The 19,668-nt window shown below is 47.6% G+C and overlaps 2 protein-coding genes across 6 annotated transcripts in view; both read left to right on the top strand.

Moving 5' to 3' along the window:
• Positions 1-1,624, top strand: part of dnaaf1 (dynein axonemal assembly factor 1) — a 126,959-nt gene extending 125,335 nt beyond the window's left edge. For all 5 annotated transcript variants that reach the window (XM_072547560.1, XM_072547561.1, XM_072547562.1 and 2 more), the window contains one exon: positions 1,329-1,624. In XM_072547560.1, coding sequence (XP_072403661.1) covers positions 1,329-1,435 — 107 coding nt within the window. In that variant the 3' untranslated portion in view covers positions 1,436-1,624. The remainder of the gene's footprint in view (positions 1-1,328) is intronic.
• A 4,375-nt stretch (positions 1,625-5,999) lies between these two features.
• LOC140453140 (septin-7-like) overlaps positions 6,000-19,668 on the top strand; it is a 93,225-nt gene continuing 79,556 nt past the window's right edge. Inside the window, exons 1-2 of the mRNA XM_072547558.1 lie at positions 6,000-6,158; positions 14,259-14,361. Coding sequence (XP_072403659.1) covers positions 6,123-6,158; positions 14,259-14,361 — 139 coding nt within the window. The 5' untranslated portion in view covers positions 6,000-6,122. The remainder of the gene's footprint in view (positions 6,159-14,258; positions 14,362-19,668) is intronic.

Here is a 19,668-nt window from a genome sequence, read left to right as displayed (position 1 = left end):
TTTTCATTCTTGTTGACTCAGCTCTTGGTTGAAACAATTATACACTGGTGTGAGTTCATTTATCTTGCATAAGAAATTATGATTGCAGAAGTAACACTACTTTACCTATATCCCACAGTTAACATTTCTAGTTAACCATGGGACCATCCTTTGGAATTTCTTTTACTTGCTTGAGACATATCTATTCTCTGCATATTGAACTTTCCCCTTTAAATGTCTGCCACTGCATCTTCATTGACTTAGCCTTTAACTTAATTTGCCAACTCAGTTTGGCCAGTTCTGGTTTCACACACTCATAATAACCCTTATTTGATTTTTTAAAAAATAGTCTTGCAACCTCTTTCAGTACTCAAACTGAATGTAAAATTCAATGTCAGTATGGTCACTGTTACCTCAGGGTGACTTGACTCTAAGATAATTAGTTAATCCTATCGCATTGCAACTGGACCAGGCTTAGTATAACCTTCTCTCTGGTCGGTTCCTTGAAGTACTGTTGAAAGATATTAGTCAGAAATCATTTAGGTTACCTTTGTCCATATGTCTTTTCCAGTCTATATGTAGATATGGGGCTCATTTAGCTCAAATGATTGGATGGCTTGTGTGTGTTCTTTTCCAGCACAACTCTCTCCACTGTGATGCAGCATGACTCCAATAGTCTGGGTTCAATTCCTGCACCAACTGAGGTTACCATGACTGTCAATCTCAACCCCCCACGCCCCCTCCTCCGTCTTGCCTGAAGTGGCTTGACCCTCAGGTTAAATTACCACTAGCCATACCTCTCGAATGAGAAAGTGAGACTATGGCAACTTTACTACTTTTAGTTTCATTTAAAGCAACTTTTTTTTAAAAGGAAGGTGATGCTTATACTCCATTGTCGGAATTTCATATTAGTGTGAGCTATCCCTCAAATTAAAGATGACATCAGCATTGTGGTTTCTCAGTGATGCATCTTTATGTGACTGAATATGTGGATTCTCAACACATAGACCTTTGGATAAAAGGGGCAGGACATACCATGAGGTACTAAGCTCCTTCCAATCATAAACATCATTGCTGTCATGCTTGAGGGAGAACTTCAAAGTATCTTTGTAGCATTTGCTTTGCCCTCCCCTAGAATGCTGCCATTTGGCAATCTTTAAAATCAGTTCTGTTTTCTCAACTCCCAAACATGATTTTACTGAGTGTTGGGAAAGGCTGTGTACATTGATGCTATGCTGTCGAGCAAAGGTTGTACAGCAAAATGCTGAGAGTTATTATTTAACTAGGCTGTGAAACAATAGTCAATGAGGTGTTTCCTTTCCTGATCAAATTTGTTAATATTTTCTAAGGAAATTTCACTCATCGTGGTCCTGAAGGAGAAAAAATTAAAGAAGAATTAGCAATTTTGGAGCTTGATCATATCCACACTGAAGACATTGAGTTTGGCCTGGATTGAAGAGCCCCAATATTTTATTGGTGATATCAACCAAAGAGAAAATACTCCAGTTTCAGGAAGATTTATTTAATGGCTGTAGGTTAAATGATAATTAATTTGCTTTGTTAAATGACAGTGTTTTGGGATGTTTTAAAATGTGCTGTTAAGTCTATTTTTGATTGTTATTTCAATAAATAAGTTTATTCCTTTAGAGGCCTGCAATATAACTTGGTGAAAACTCATTTCGCTCCCCTTATATCTGCTGATCAACCCTTGCTCGTTGACTGCTGCTGCCTCCAACCATCAGGTACACTGCCTACCCAAGTCTCAGTGTATACACCATGTTTGCCAGATTCTGCAAACTGAATCAATCAGGACAATGAGGCAGGAAAAGCCGCATTTGTTAATTTGAGATTATTTAATTTTACTGCAGCATTAAGAATAGTCAGGGGTTAACAGGAGAGAAGTATGAACTCTTCCTGTGAGCATTGAAAGTGCATGACAAACCATTGCAGCCTCTCCAACAACGATTTCCAACAAGTTACTTTTGTGTTGATTATTCATGATCGCTCGCCTCCCCAGCCCAGCCTCTCCGACCATGTCGCCATCTCAGTCGCCACCGAAGACACCGCTTCTGCGAACATCACACGGAACGTCAGTTTTGCTTCCCCTCCCCCGTGAGTGCCACTGTTAAAGTAAATTTTGGATGACACCAGCTTCAGATCCCAGACACTTTATTTCTGAAAACCGCGGGAGAGATCTAGAATGCCACCAAAGGAGTCTGGCAGTCTTCCTATGGAAGCAATCCCTGATGAATCTCTGAACATTAAGTTTTTTTAGATTAGATTAGATTCCCTACAGTGTGGAAACAGGCCCTTCGGGCCAACAAGTCCAAACCGACCCTCCGAAGAGCAACCCACCCAGACCCATTCCCCTACATCTAACACTACGGGCAATTTAGCATGGCCAATTACCTAACCTGCACATTTTTGGACTGTGGGAGGAAACCAGAGCACCCGGAGGAAACCCACGCAGACACTGGGAGAATGTGCAAACTCCACACAGACAGTTGCCCAAGGTGGGAATTGAACCCAGGTCTCTGGTGCTGTGAGGCAGCAGTGCTAACCACTGCACTACCGTGATTTTTTACATCTTGTTCGAGTATGTATCACTGATACAAAGGATTCTGACATCACAGTGCAGAATACAAATCTCGTTAACAATATGGGTTTTTCACTCTCAATAGCTACAGATCGCTGCCTTCCTGTGATAATATTAAACCGCTCACAGCAACTTGTGACTGTACTGTTCTCAATCTCATGCTAATTGATAAAGGGGTAGATGATAGGTTTTAGTATCAGTAGTGTGGTTAGTCTTCACATATACTTCCTTGCCAGCTAACAAGAGTATGAATGGAAACAGAAGGTAGTTAATGGGATGTCTGTTCAGGGCTGACAGATCTAGGGGATGGGAGCAAAATACACATACTCCAGGCGGCTTTAGTGTTTCAGGAGCAGCCAGACCCCTGCTGTGATCTCTGGTCTCTGCTTGAGACTGGACAGGCATACAGTCGAATACATAAAGAATCATTCCAATAGGGGACCTTTAACCCTTGAATTCCCGCTGCCTCTAAGCACTAGGATAAGCCAGTGAAACAGAACATTTCACATTTCGGGGTTCACAAACTTCATCACCACTGAATACACTGCTTCTGCCTCTGTGACCACCCCTGTTTATATCACTTCCTCTGGTGACGTTGCCCATGACATCACCAATTATCCCATGACTACACCCACTCCAGAGACAAGTCTGCACCCCAACTCCCAACTCCAGCTCTATTTCTGGGCTGAGCTCCCACCTCTACTAGGTTTTTACAATCCCCTCAGAATGCCCCCTCACTGAATAATCAGTCCTCAGTAAAGGTCCCCCCCTTCATCCCACTACGCATCCAGCTAAACAAATTCCATACATGTTGCAACATCAAACGTTTCTTCCACCACCTCTGCGCTTTTTCCATCAACTCTTGTTCGTCCACTGCTGCTGCCTCCAATCATCAGGTACACTTCCTATCCAAGTCTCACTTCATGTGCCATGTTTTCCAGACACTGCCAACTGAATCAGTACCTCCCTTCAGAGAACCCCTTCTCCTGCCTCCAACATACTCCATCCATTTGGACACCCCGCCCTTGTCTGTGACACACCTTCTATCTCTTTATCTCCAACTGTGGCTGTGACATTGACCGCCTCAACTTGTCCACCCCTCTCACCTACTCCAACCTCTCACCCTCACAAAGCACAGCCCCCACTCCCTCTGCTCCAATCCCAATCTCACCATTAAACCAGCAGACAAGAGGGGAGCAGTGGTAGTTTGGCACACTGACCTCTACAACATTGAAGCCAAGCGCCAATTCACAGACACCTCCTCCTACTGCCCCCTCAACCATGACCTCATCTCCCATCACCAAACCATCATCTCCTAGACCATCCATAACTCATCACCGCAAGTGATCTCCCATCCACAGCCTCCAACCTAATGGTCCCAGAAACCCGCACTGCCTGGTTCTACCTCTTTCCCAAAATCCACAAACCTGACTGCTCTGGTCAACCCATAGTCTCTACCTGCTCCTGCTCCACTGAACCTATCTCCTCATATGTTGACAATGTCCTGACCCCTTGGTCCAGGAACTAACCACATACATTGAGGACACCACTCACGCACTCCACTTTCTGCATGACTTTTGTTACCCCGATCCCAATGCCTCACCATCACCATGGACATCCAGTCCCTATACACATCCATTATTTATGGCGAAAGTCTCCAAGCCTTCCATTTCTTCCTCTCCCAATGACCCAACTGGTACCCCTCCACCGATATACTCATTTGATTGGCAAAATGGGTTCTCATTCTCAACAAACTCTCCTTCGAATCCTCCCACTTCCTTCAGACCAAAGGGGTAGCCACAGGCACCTGCATGGGCCCCAGCTCAGCCTGTCTCTTCATCGAGTACATGGAACATTTCATCTTCTGCAGTTACACTGGCACCATCCCACACTTTTTCCTCTGTGACATTGATGACTGTATTGACGCCACGTCATGCTCCCACGAGGGGGTTGACTAGTTCATCAACTTCACAAGAACCTTCCACCCTGACCTTATGTTCACCTGGACTATCTCGGCCACCTCCCTCCCTCCCCTACTTGGACCTCTCTGTCTCCATATCTGGCCACCGACTCAACATGGATATCTACTTCAAACCCACCGATTCCCACAGCTATCTGGATGACACCACCCTCCTACAAAAATGCTATCCCTTATTCCCAATTCCTCCACCTCCGCCATATCTGCTCTGAGGAGGAGCAATTCCACTCCAGTACATGCCAAGTTGGTCTCCTATTTCAAGGACTGCAATTTCCCCACCCACGTGATAAACAATGCCCTCCAGTGCATCTTATCCACTTTCCAAACCTCTGCCCTTGAATCTCATCCCTCCAACTGCAACAAGGATAGAGCTCCTCCGGTATTCATATTCCACCCCACTAATCTCCAGATACAGCGTGTTATCCTCCAACATTTCTGCCATCTACAATCAGACACCACCACCAGGGATATATTTCCCACCCCACTCCTATCTGCGTTCCGCAGAGACCATTCCATGCGACTCCCTTGTTAGGTTCACGCCCCCCACCAACCCACCCTCCACTTGCCACCACAAGAAACCTGCACCCACCGCTTCCCCCCCCTCACCTCCATCCAAGGCCCTAAAAGATTCTTTCACATCTGGCAGAGATTTTCTTGCACATCCACACACCTCACCTACTGTGTTTGTTGCTCCCTATGTGGTCTCCTCTTCATTGGGGAAACAGGATGCCAACTCATGGAATGTTTCAGGAAACATCTCTGGAAATACAAGCAGCAAACAACCCCACCACCCTGTGAGCAACCACTTCAATTCCCCGTCTCACTCTGCCAAGTCCTGGGCCTTCTCCACTGCCAAATCCAAGCCACCCAACGACTGGAGGAAAAACACCTTGGGATTCCCCCAAGCACAGTACATCAACATCGACTTCACCAGTTTCCCCAACTCCCATCCATTCCCCCCATTCCCAGATCCAACCCTCCAACTCAGTACTGTCCTACCTATCTATTCCACCGTCCTTCATTTACACACTGACCACTCCATCTCATTGTCTAGTCCCTAAATTACATACTGACCACTCCATTTTGTTGTCTAATCCCTGGGTTACACACTGACCACTCCATGTTATTGTCCAGTCCCTCAAGTACACACTGACCACTCCATGTTATTGTCCAGTCCCTCAAGTACACACTGACCACTCCATGTTATTATCTAGTCCCTCAAGTACACACTGACCACTCCATGTTATTATCTAGTCCCTCGGGTATATTGTCCAGTCCCTCAAGTACACACTGACCACTTGCCGTGTCTCTAATGACTGTTTCAGTGGACTCTTGAGTGTTTCAGTGTACCCGCCGTGCCTGGTGCCGGTTGTGAGACGTGGTCCGTGAACCAATGAGGTGGCGGATCTGTGTGTGCGGGGCCCGCGCGGACTGGGTGTGGTTGGAGCGGGAGCGCGCCGAATTCTCGGGGAGAACGTGTCGCGGGTTTGGCCGCGAGAGCGCGCAGAGGCCGGAGCAGGAGCAGGCGCGGTGTGAGCGGCGGTGTCCGGGAGACCGAGCCCGAGGAGGATGATCGAGCGGCCCGAGGCTGGGGGAGGTGTCCCGGTGAGTGAGTGGGGGAGGGGCAGCGGAGGGCCCGTACCGTCAGGAACCCCCCCAACCACCGCGGGACACACCCAGAGCCAGCACAGCCACACACAGGGCACACCTACACCCAGGGTCACTCACAACCGCCCTCCCACCGTCTCCCCTACCCGGGGGGAGACTGTACACAACCCCCCAACACCCAACACCCGGGGGGAGACTGTACACAACCCCCCAACACCCAACACCCGGGGGGAGACTGTCCCCAACCCCCTCAGCACCCAAAACCTGGGGGAGGGGAAGGAGACTGTACACAACACCCAGGGGAGACTGTACACAACACCAGGGGGGGGAGACTGTCCCCAACCCCCAACACCAGGTGAGGGGGGGGGAACTGTACACAACCCCCCAACACCCAAGGGGAGACTGTCCCCAACATCCGGGGGAGACTGTCCCCAACTCTTCTCCCCCCCCCTCCATCCCCCAACACCCAGGGGGAGACTGTACCCAGACCCCCCCTCGATGTCTCATGCACATACCTGGGCACTACCCTAATCCCCCACCCAGAGGCAGTTCGTATGAAAATCTGACACTCTCACACAGCCTAAACCCCACACCCACAGCCAGAGCCAGACCTTATCAAAGCCCCACACCCACAGCCAAAACCAGACCGTATCCAAACCCCACAGCCAGAGTCAGACCGTACCAAAACCCACACACCCAGACTGTACCCAAACCCCACTCCCACACCCACAGCCAAAGTCAGACCGTACCCAAACTCTGCACCCACACCCAGACCGTACACAAACCCCACACCCACAGCCAGAACCAGACCGTACCCAAACCCCAATGTCATAGTCGGAGTCAGACCATACCAAAACCCCGCACCAACACCCAGACTCAGACGGAACCAAAAGCACAGACCCATTCCCAAACCCCACACCCAGAGGCAGAGCCAGACGGTACCCAAAGCCCACTCCCAGACCGTACCCAAACCCCACATCTACACCCAGAGCCAGGCCATACCCAAACCCTGCACCCACACCCAGACCTTACCAAACCACACACCCACACCCAGAGCCAGACCGTACACAAACCGCACGCCCAGAGCCAGATGGTACCCAACACTCACACCCAGAGCCAGACCGTACCCAAACCCTGCACCCACACCCAGAGCCAAATGGTTTCCAAACCCCACACCCACAGCCAGAACCTGACCATACCCAAACCCCAGACCGACAGCCAGAACCAGACCTTATCCAAATCCCACTCCCACACCCACAGCCAGAACCAGCCTGTGCCCAAACCCCACACCACACCCAGAGCCAGACCGTATCCAAATCCCAGACACAGCCACAACCAGACCACATCCATACCCCACAGCCACACCGTACCCAAACCCCACACCCAGAGCCAAACAGTACCCAAACCTCACTCCCAAACCCCACACCCAGAGCCAGACGGTACCCAAACCACGCACCCAAACCCAGAGCCAGACCGTATCCAAACCCCACACCCACAGTCAGAGTCGGACCATACCAAAATCCCGCACCCACACCCAGACACAGACGGTACCCAAAGCACATACTCACTCCCAGAGGTAGACCATAACCAAACCACGCTCCTACACACAGCCAGACCGTACCCAAATACCAGTTCCTACACCTAGAGCCAGACGGTTCCCAAACCCCACACCCAGAGTCAGATGGTACCCAAAGCATATACCCACACCAGAGCCAGACCGTAACCAAACCCCACACCCGCACCCAGAGCCAGACCGTGCCCAAATCCCACTCCCACATCCACACCGTATCCAAATCCCACTCCCACACCCACAGCCAGAACCAGACAGTATCCAAACCCCACACCCACAGCCAGAACCAGACTGTATCCAAACCCCACTCCACACCCAGAGCCCGACAGTACCCAAATCACGCACCCACTCCCGGAACCAGACCGTATTCAAACCACGCACCCATACCCAGAGCCAAACTGTATCCAAGCCCCACGCCCACAGCGAGAACCAGACCATACCCAAACCCCACACCCCACAGTCAGTCAGATCATACCAAAACCCCGCACATACTCCCAGAGCCAGACTGTACCCAAACCCCACACCCACACCCAGAGCCAGACCGTATCCAAACTCCACACCCACAGCCAGAACTAGACCATAGCCAAACCCCACACCCACAGACAGAACCAGACCGTATCCAAACCCCACAGACAGAACCAGACCGTATCCAAACCCAACCCCACAGTCAGAGTCAGACCATACCAGAACCGCGCACCCGCATCCAGACTCAGACGGTACCCAAAGCACATAGCCACAGCCAGAACCAGACCGTATCCAAACCCCACTTCCACACCCAGAACCACACCGTACAAAACCCCACACCCAGAGCCAGACGGTACCCAAACCATGCACCCAGAGCCAGACGGTACCCAAACCATGCACCCAGAGCCAGACCGTATACAAACCCCACACCCACAGCCAGAACCAGACCGTATTCAAACCCCACACCCACACCCAGAACCAGACCATACCCAAACCCCACACCCAGACCGTACCCAAACCCCACACCCACAGCAAGGACCAGACCGTACCCAAACCCTAGACCGACAGCCAGAACCAGACCGTATCCAAACTCCACCCCTACACCCAGACCGTATCCAAACCCCACAGCCAGAACCCAGACCGTACCCAACCCCACAGTCAGAGTCAGACCATACCAGAACTGCGCACACAGACTCAGATGGTACCCAAAGCACATACCCACAGCCAGAGCCAGACCGTACCCAAAACCCCACTCCCATACCCAGAACCACACCGTACCAATCCCCACATCCAGAGCTAGACGGTACCCAGAACCAGATCGTACCCAAACCCCACACCCAGAGACAGACGGTACCCCAACCCCACACCTACATCCAGAGTCAGACCGCACCCAGAGTCGGACCATACCCAAACCCCACTACCACACCCACACCCAGAGCCAGAGCCAGAACCAGACCGTATTCAAACCCCACAGCCAGAACCAGACCGTATCCAAACCCCACTCCCACACCCAGAGCCCGACAGTACCCAAACCACGCACCAACACCCAGAGCCAGACCGTATCCAAACCTCACGCCCACATCCAGAACCAGACCATACCCAAACCCCACAGTCAGAGTCAGACCATACCAAAACCCCGCACCCACACCCAGACTCAGATGGTACCCAAAGCACATAACTACTCCCAGAACCAGACCATACCCAAACCCCACAGCCAGAACCAGACCGTAACCAAACCCCACAGCCAGAGCCAGGGCAAGACCCCACAATCAGAGCCACACCGGAGCCAGACTGTAGCCAATCCCCATACCCAGAGCCAGACCGTACCCAAAGCACATAACCACTCCCGGAGCCAGACTGTAGCCAAACCCCACTCCCACAGGCAGAGCCAGACCATACCCAAACCCCACACCCAGAACCAAGCCATACCCATAACCCACACCCAGAGCCACACAGTATCCAAACCACACAGCCAGTGTCGGATTGTAGCCAAACCCCACACCCACACCCAGAGCCAGACTGTACCCAAACCCTATACCCACACCCGAGCCAGACAGTACCCAATCCCCACTCCCACACCCTGAGCCAGACAATACCCAAACCCAGCACCCACTCCTGGAGCCAGACCATACCCAAACCCCACACCCACACCCAGAGTCAGACCATACCCATACCCGGACCGTACCCAAACCGCACACCCATACCCACAGCCAGAACCAGACCTTACCAAAACCCCACATCCACACCCAGAGTCAGACTGTACCCAAACCCCATAGCCAGAATCAGACCGTACCCAAAACCCATTTCCACACCCAGAGCCAGACCGTACCCAAATCCCACACCCAGAACCAGATCCTGCCCAAAACCCACACCCACATCCAGAGCCACACAGTAGCCAAACCCCACGCCCAGAGCCAGAGCCAGACCGTACCCAAAGCACATGCCCACTCCCGGAGCCAGACCGCTGCCAAACCCTGTACCCACACCCAGAGCCGTAAGTAGACTGAATCCAAACTCCACACCCACAGCCAGAGCTAGACTGTACCCAAACCCCACACCCAGAGCCAGAGCCAGACCCAGACCATATCCAAACCCCACACCCACAGCCAGAACCAGACCATATCCAAACCCCACACCCACAGCCAGAACCAGACCATATCCAAACCCCACACCCACAGCCAGAACTAGACCATAGCCAAACCCCACACCCACAGCCAGAACCAGACCGTATCCATAACCCACACCCACAGCCAGAACTAGACCAAATCCAAACCCCACACCCACAGCCAGAACCAGACCATGACCATACCCAAACCCCAGACCGACAGCCAGAACGAGACCATATCCAAGCCCCACACCCACGCCCAGAGCCAGACCGTATCCAAACCCAACCCCACAGTCAGAGTCAGACCATACCAGAACCGCGCACCCGCATCCAGATTCAGACGGTACCCAAACCCCAGACCGACAGCCAGAACCAGACCGTATCCAAACTCCACCCCCACACCCAGACCGTATCCAAACCCCACAGCCAGAACCAGACCATACCCAACCCCACAGTCAGAGTCAGACCATACCAGAACCGCGCACACAGACTCAGATGGTACCCAAAGCACATACCCACAGCCAGAGCCAGACCGTACCCAAAACCCCACTCCCACACCCAGAACCACACCGTACCAAACCCCACACCCAGAGCCAGACAGTTCCCAAACCCCACACCCAGAGCCAGACCGTATCCAAACCCCATACCCACAGCCGGAACCAGACCGTACCCAAACCCCACACCCACACCCAGAACCAGGTCGTACCCAAACCCTCTCCCGGAGCCAGACCATATCCAAACCCACAGCCAGAACCAGACCATACCCACAGCCAGAACCAGACTGTATCCAAACCCCACACCCACAGTCAGTCAGACCGTACCAAAACCCCACACCCAGACTCAGATCGTACCCAAAGCACATACTCACTCCCAGAGCCAGATCATACCCAAACCCCACTCCTACACCCAGAGCCAGACCATACCCAAACCCCACACCCAAAGCCCATACCCACAGCTAGAGTCAGACCGCACCCAGAATCGGACCACACCAAAACCCCACTACCACACCCAGAGCCAGAACCAGACTGTATCCAAACCCCACACCCACTGCCAGAACCAGACCATACCCAAACCCCACACCCACAGTCAGAACCAGACTGTGTCCACTCCCCACACCCACGCCCTGAGCCAGACCATACCCATATTCAGTCAGACTGTACTCAATTTCCAAACCCTACACCCAGACAGTACCCAAACGCTATGCCCACAGCCAATCCCACACAGATTACCACTCCCAGTGAGAGACCTGCACCTAGAGCCAGGGGCCACATGTCCAGACTCTCAAAAAGAGCCTTAGCCTACTCCTCCAATACTATTCTACACAGGCAGATTTGTCCCCATGGTTACCATATTTCAGTGTTATACAGTGATGTGCAGTTTTGTTCAATACTGTGTCCCAGTGTTTTATAATGACACACTGCGTACAACAGTAGTGTCCCAGTGTTATACAGTGGCCAACTGCGTACAACAATACTGTGTCTCCGTGTTAGGTAGTGATTGACTTGTCTCCCTCTAGCAATGGATCCTAACTATAACATCATGACCATCCTGTCTCCACCATCACTGTGCCCCAAACCTTTACACAGATTGTTTCCACCTGGTGATACTCAGTCGCAAATTACTTCCCACGATTCATGTGCCCTTGAATGATAGTGACAAGGACTCCAACCACAAACCCCCACCCCTCCCCACCACCACCAGGCATTAGTGTACTCTGTGCTGATAGACCTGTCCCCACTATTACTGCACCCTCAGTAATATATAATGACACTTGTATTCCCAGCAGCACTTGATTCCAGTGTTACACAGCAATAGTCCTGACCCTTTCCAGTAGTGTACCCAAGTGTTATTGACAGACCTGTCCCTGTCATAAAATCATAAATTATTGCAGAGGCCTTTCAACCCATTGCCTACACAGAACCTACACTAAATCTGCTCTAATCTCACTTTCCAGCACTTGGTCCATAACCTATGTACTTTGAAAATGGTTGACAGGATTCCTACCTCAATTACCATCCCGGGCAGCTCATTACAAATTCCCACGATCCTCTGGAAGGAAATCCTTTCCTCCAGTACCCTGTAAACCACCTGGCTTTCTTCTTAAAATTATTCCCCCTTGTTCTTGACCCTTCATCTGAGGAGAACAGCTGCTTCTAATCACCCTATTCATAAGATGTTCATCATCTTATACAGGCAGTCTCCAGGTTGCAAGTAGTTTCCATTCTGAGTCTGCAAGTCAATTTGTACACAAGATAGCCATCATCCCGGGCAATGTAAATTTGTTAGGAAATGTTCATATGTTGGATCTTTAAAATTACACTCCATATAGGATCATGTTCATAAGTTGGAAATCCCCTTTACATCCTAATCAGGTACACTCTCTGCCTTCTCGGCTCTAAAGAAAACAACTTGAGCTTATCCAGGCTCTCTCCATTGTTGAAGTGCTCCATCCCAGGCAACATTCTGGTGAATCTCATCTGCACCTCCTCCAGTGAAATCCTATCCTTCCTGTCGCCCAGTGGCCAAAACTGTGCACAGTACCTAAACTGTGGTCTGACCAAAGTCCTGTACAGCTCTAACATAACCTCCTGGCTTTTATAATCTATGCCACAACTTAGCCTTATTGACCTGCCATGCCACCTTCAGGAATTTGTGAATAAGCACCCTAAGATCAGAGTTTCCTAGTGTCATGCCATTCATTGAGTATTCTCTTGTTCTGTTACTCCTTCCAATGTGCATTACTTTGTACTCAGGCTTACATTTGATGTGCCACTGAACTGCCCCTCTGACCAAACCGCCTTTATCCTCCTGGAATGTAAGACCTTCTTCATCAATATGGCCACCCAGCCAATATTTGTCATCTGCATGCTCATGCTCACTTATCACTGCTCCCCCCCCCCCTCCATTCTCATCTATATCCTTAGTGAATCCTCCCCCGTTCTCATCTATATCCCTAGTGAATGTCACAAACAGTACGGGACCCAGCGTTGATCCCTGTGGTAAATTGTTGGACACTGGCCTCCTGTCACCTGAATAGCCTTCTACGGTCACCCTGTAACTCTGGTCACCAAACCAATTTTAGATCCAACTTAATAAAAATTCAAAGAACTGTGGCTGCTATAAATCAGAAACAAAACAGAAATTGCTGTAGAAGCTCAGCAAATGTGGCAGCATCTGTGGAGAGAAATCGGAGTTAACATTTCATGTGGAGTGACCGTTCCTCAAGTTCTAACCGAAAACATTAACTATAACTTTTCTCCATAGATCTTGTCAGACTTGCTGAGCTTTTCCAGCAATTTTTATTTTTGTTTAGGTCCAACTTGTCAAGTAATCACAAATCTGATGTGCTTTGATCTTCTTTATCAGTCTACTGTGTGTGACCTTGTGAAAGGCTTTGCTGAAAACGAGATAAACTACAAAACTGAATTACCCTGATCTACACACTTGGTAACTTCCTCAAAATTCAGCACTATACTCTATTGTTAAAGAGAGAGAGATCACTTCCCCTCTGTATACCATTGTTATACAGTGGCAGACCTGTTCCAACTGGTACTGTGCCCCAGTGTCCTACAGTGTTAGATATGATTCTACCATTTCTATACTCTGTATATACTGTAGATCAGTGCAATTCATTGTCAGCCATGATCCCACCAGTACTGTACCTCATCGTTTTACAGTGAGAGATTTATTCTCACGAATACCATGCCCCATTCTTACATACTGACTTTGTCCCCACCAGTACTGTGTTCCAGTGTAATAGAGTACCAGAGTTGTTCCCACCAGCACTGTACACCAAAGTTATACAATGGAATGTCTCCCCACCAGGACTGTACTCCAGTGTTTTTCAGTGACAGATCGATCCTAACAGAGACCCATCAGCCCTGTTGGTTTTGAAAAGCTCATGTCTTCTCCTTTTTCTACATTGGTCTGAGAGAGGACTCTGTTCTTTTTCTGTTAGCATCCCCGTTCTCTGGAGGGATATGTTGGATTCGCAAATCTCCCGAATCAAGTATACCGCAAGTCAGTGAAACGGGGATTTGAGTTCACGCTCATGGTTGTGGGTGAGTCTTGGGACTGGTATTTGGAAATTACACCAGCTACACTGTGTGAAATAGAGTATTGTCAGAATCAGAAGCAGTACACACTCACTAAATATCAGGGTGAAGGGCGTGTGTGTTGTGTGAGGGGTGAGGGTGGGAGTAATTAAAGATAAAGATCCTCTGTGAGTGAGCAAGTGTATCCGGTTTCTGTGAGAATGCAGATGTTGGGGTTTGGGGGGTGCTCTTGGTTTGAGGGAGCACTCAAGATATGGAGTGAATGGGCCAGGAGAGCAAACTCCTGTTATGTGGTGGGGAATGTTGGGTTCGGGAGCTAATGTCTTGGTGAAGCTAACATCACAAGGGGCAACAGAATGTGGGTATTGCTGGAGTTTTTGGATCACGGGGGTGTGATTGGGTATGAGTGTCATAGAGGCTGAAATGGCAGTGACGTCCAGAAAAGATGATTTCAGTATAGCTGAAAAGCTGCATTGATATCTTTTAAAGGACAATGTGGAGGGCTTCAGAAAGTGGGGCTCGACCAAGGTATGTTTTGATGCAGGACGGTTGCAGACATTTGGTTATGAGGATGACAGAGGACACAAAGAATGCTACTGTCCTAGCAGGAGTTACTGCAGGCAGCAGCTGGAATGCCTTTGGCATTTATCATCAGAGATGTCAGGGGTGGATTCTTTACCCAGAGAGTAGTGGGGGCATGGAATGCGCTGCCCGTGGGAGTGGTAGAGTCAGAATAATTGGCGACCTTTAAGCGGCATTTGGATAGGTACATGGATGGGTGCTTAATCTAGGTTAGAAGTTCGGCACAACATCGTGGGCCGAAGGGCCTGTTCTGTGCTGTATTATTCTATGTTCTATGTTCTATCATGTTTGATGTGGCATTTTGTCAAATGCCTTCTAGAAATCTAAGCACAGAGCATCCACTGGTTTCCCTTCACCTATGTTTCTTGTTACTTCCTTAAAGAACTGTAATAAATCAGTCAAACAGATTTCCATTTCACAAAACCATGCAGACTCTGTCTACTTGTATGAACATTGTCTCAGTGTTGTGCTGCAACTTATAATAGAGTCCAGCATTTTTCCTTTGACCAATGTTCAACTAATTGGTCTGATTGTTGCCCATTTTCTGTCATCTTCCTTTTTTTCTTTAATTGAGAAGTAACATTCATTATTTTTAAATCTAGATGTTTGATAGAATAGAATTTGAGGAAAAAGATATATTTTGGCACTTTTTTGTCTTGCACTCATCAAGACAATTTGCAAGAAATATCAATTCATGGAGAAAACGTGCTGTGTGAGAGAAGAGTACTTATTGGTTGGCAAGTGAACTCTGGTAAACTCTAGTATTTGATCCACTCTTCAAACTGAATCAGAAATTCAATTGTTGTATGATGACTGTTAGCTTGCCTTAACTAAGAAGTCATAAATGAATCTATCTCCTTGAACATTGTATATCTATTATAGACTACTCTCTGGTTCACTGAGGAGCATGCTGCTCTAAGAAATTCCTAAAACTCTTCTTGAATCTGTTATCTAAGCTGCTTTGCCAGTCTGATTCATCCATTATATGTATTGATTAAAATCACCCATGATTATTGTCATGTCTTTCTCAGAAGTCTCTATCATTTCTTATGTATCCCATTTTACAGTATGGTTGTTGTTAAAGGATGGCAAGTGACTTCAAATTTACTTATTCTTCTGTCTGTCCAAACTGATTCTAAACCCTGATCTTCAGAATGAAATAGTTTCTCTATACTACCAATGCCAGCCTTAATTAACAGAGCCATCCTCTTCCAACTTTTCCCTACTTCCTTTCCTTTCTGAATGTCACATAGCCTTGAGTAGTTATTTCACTGGTTTTGTTCTCTTGCAGCCATGTCTCTAAAGGCTATTAAATCATATATATTTATTTCAAGTTGCACTGTCAGTTCATTTAATGAATGCTACACACATTCAAGTACAGATCCTTTAGTCCTGTCTCTTTACTACTTTTGGAATCTCTAGCCCTATCTACTGTCACGCTCTTAGGTTTGGATGCTTGTCCATTTCCATCCCACTCTGATTACCGTTTCACTTATTTCTCTAGTCTCGTCATCTCTATTTCATTTCCCAAATTTGAACCCTTAAACCCTCTTGTTAAAAACCTGACCAGGATACTGATCTCATAATGGTTCATATAGACTGATCCAGTTTCATCTTTTCCCAGTGTTGCTACCTACGCCCTACAAATTGAAACTTGCCTGTGAGTCATGCAAAAGAGAGTTTGGCAAGCTCAGTGCAGGAGAGTCTAGGAGTAGGGGGTCATAATCTCAGTCACCCATTTTACAACAGAGCTGAAGAATTTCTTCCATCAGAGGATAGTGTATTTGTGGCATTCTTTACCACAGACGGCTGTTGAGGCTGACATTTTGTATATTCAAGGCTAGGACAGACAGATTTTTAGTAAAGTGTATTGGAAAAATGGCAGGAATGTGGAGTTGAAGATTATCATTGACTGTCGTGGAGAAAATGTAGAGAATCACCAGGAGACACGGAGAGTTCTTCAAGGAGTAGGTCTTTTTTCAAACAAAAAACTGTGACACTCAGCAAATTCTCAGGGGCCGTGGCTCTTTATACCTTGGTTTTATCATGTTTTTGTTAGCTTATCAGCATGCCCAACTGTGTTAATCAGAATTACCTCACTCCAGCTATACAATAAACCAATGATGTTAGTTCCCATTATCTCTCTACTTCTGCCACTAAAGTTTTTCCTACATTCTACTTAATATTGTTCTAATGTCATGATTAGATATTTCACTTCAAGGGTCTTAAGCAGGCTGACTCTACTAACTATTAATTAAATATTTAATGTCATGTCCTAAATATTTATTGTCACAACCTGTCCCAACCTGTCATGATGATATTTAGCAGGCAAGGTTGTTGTTATCTCATCCTGCCATAGTGACCTTTCAGCACCAACTTTACTCTGCTCCTTGGTGTAGGAGCATTCGAGTATTCTTATCCCATCCTGCCACAATGACCTTTTGACTAGTGTAGCATTCCACAGACTCCTTGCAACAGATTGCCAGTGGTCTTCATGCTTTAACCCTTCCCATTGCTTTTATGCTCTTTATTTTCCATAACTGGCAGAGCCTTGTGTCTTACTCCTGTAGTTTTACGAAAGGGATTCTGTCAGTTCTGTTCCGTTACAGAAACCAGATTCAACCACTTCCTTAATAAATTCTTTTCAAGCATTGTCTGGCAGAGCTAAATCCTGAAGAAAATCATAATTTAAACAGTACATTTCAATTAAATGGTAAATGCAGCGAAAGTTAGATTTTAAAAAGGCATTGGCCTGGATTTTCCAATGATCTAATGCCTGAGTAAGTATTCAACTTTAGCTCGTACAGTCCAAGTTACACTCCCCCCAGGTATCCAATAACTGTCAGATTCTGACCTGACTGCCAGGATGTGAGCCTTGCCACATCCTTACCTTTCTCCTCACTCTCCCCATTCCAAAACCTGAACACAACAGTCTTCCCTCGCCTGCACTGGTCCCATCCCTTCCCCACCCCCTCTGCCAGACTTGATTTCTCCTACCCAACCCAAACAACACTTGACTCTGTGTGAATCACATTTCAGTAGTAGGGTATCCCAATCCCATGTTGTCAACCATGCGTTGAGTTCATCTGCCTAGCTCACTAAACGTAAAGTCCGCCTTCCCCCCCCCCTCACCAAACTCTTATTCTATCATGAGCCACGCTCCTTGTCCATCGTTCCCATCGCTATGGCTTATGAGGAAAGACTGAACAGGCTGGCGTAGTAACCGCTAGAGTTTAAAAGAGTAAGAAATTACTTGCTTGAAACATTGAAGATTCTAAGGGATCTTGACAGGGTAGATAAAGAATGAATGTCTCTTGTGGGAGAATCTAGAATTAGGGGTCACAATTGATAATGAGACATGAAAACAAATGAGAGTTTTTTTCCCTTAAAGGTTGAGTCTCTTTGGAACTCTTCATGCAGAAGAATTTTGAATATTTTTAAGGTAGAGGTGAATAGTTTCTTGTTGAGAAAGGGGGTGAAAAGTTAATTGGTTTAGGTCGAAATGTGGATTTGGGTTTACAATCAGATCAGCCATTATCTTATTGAATGAAGGAGCAGGAGAAGTCATAGAAGCAGATATGACAGCAAGATTTAGAAGGTATTTAGACATATGAACAGGTAGGGAATAGAGGGATGCAGGCAGATAGGGTTAGTCTAGAATGGCATCATGGCACAGAGATGTGTCTGTTCCTGTGCTGTGCTGTTCTAAGTACTATATTAGCACATTTTTATGTAAACTACTATATCGTCAATGACCCTGAATGTTGGCAGGTCCTTGAAAACTCAACATCTGCTGTATTTCCCTTAGTTTGCTGAAACTTTGCCAAAATTTAAATCAGTGAGTCAAGCATAAACTGCCTCCAATATTCATAAACCCCAGACATTGTTTTCACTCACATTTAACTTAAATTTCACCAAGTTGACTTAATCGCCTGTTACTTCCTGAGAGATTGTTTTCCCCCTTTCTTTAACAATTCTTGTCTGTCAGTCTTTTGGCACAATTCCCAGTTCCAAACATTTTTGGAAAATTTATGATTACCATTTCTATAATTTTCCCTTAAACCAAATAGGGAGGGATTGACAATCTTGTGTTTAAATAGTATCTTTCACCACAACAGACCGTGCCCAAGCACTTTACAGCTGAAGAAGGGGTTTTCCCCCGGGTGCTCCGGTTTCCTCCCACAGTCCAAGGATGTGCAGGTTAGGTGAATTGGCCATGCTAAATTGCCCATCGTGTCCAGGGATGTATATCTGGGCACATTACTCTGGGGAAATGTAGAGCAATGGAGCAATGGAGTAAGGGGGAATGGGTGTGGGTGGGATACTCTTTGCAGAGTCGATGGAGATTTGATGGGCCAAATAGCCTGTTTTAGTGTTTTTACGATTGTAGTCATTATTGTAATGTTCGAACCTCGGCAGGGTGTTTGCACACAGCAAGAGCCTACAACAGTGACATGTATTCATTATAACACTCAGTGATAATGCTACTTATTCAGATTTTAGTGATGCTGGCTGTAGGATAAATATACACCAGAACACCATTCTGAGATTAATATTTTTAAAGACAGGCTGTTTTCTTGTTGTTAGTTTCATTGTTTTTATGCAAATCTTCAACTTCTCTGGCAGGTTTCCTAAAAACCTTGTTCACTCCATCCTGTGTAAACGGGAGCCAAGTATTTAAGAACTGTTCCTCAGACAGTACAAGATGGGCCAATCGACGAAGCCCTTTTT

This window comes from Chiloscyllium punctatum, chromosome 26 (genome assembly GCF_047496795.1).
Source record: "Chiloscyllium punctatum isolate Juve2018m chromosome 26, sChiPun1.3, whole genome shotgun sequence".
NCBI lineage: Eukaryota > Metazoa > Chordata > Chondrichthyes > Orectolobiformes > Hemiscylliidae > Chiloscyllium > Chiloscyllium punctatum.
This window is presented reverse-complemented; position numbering and strand designations above follow the sequence as displayed.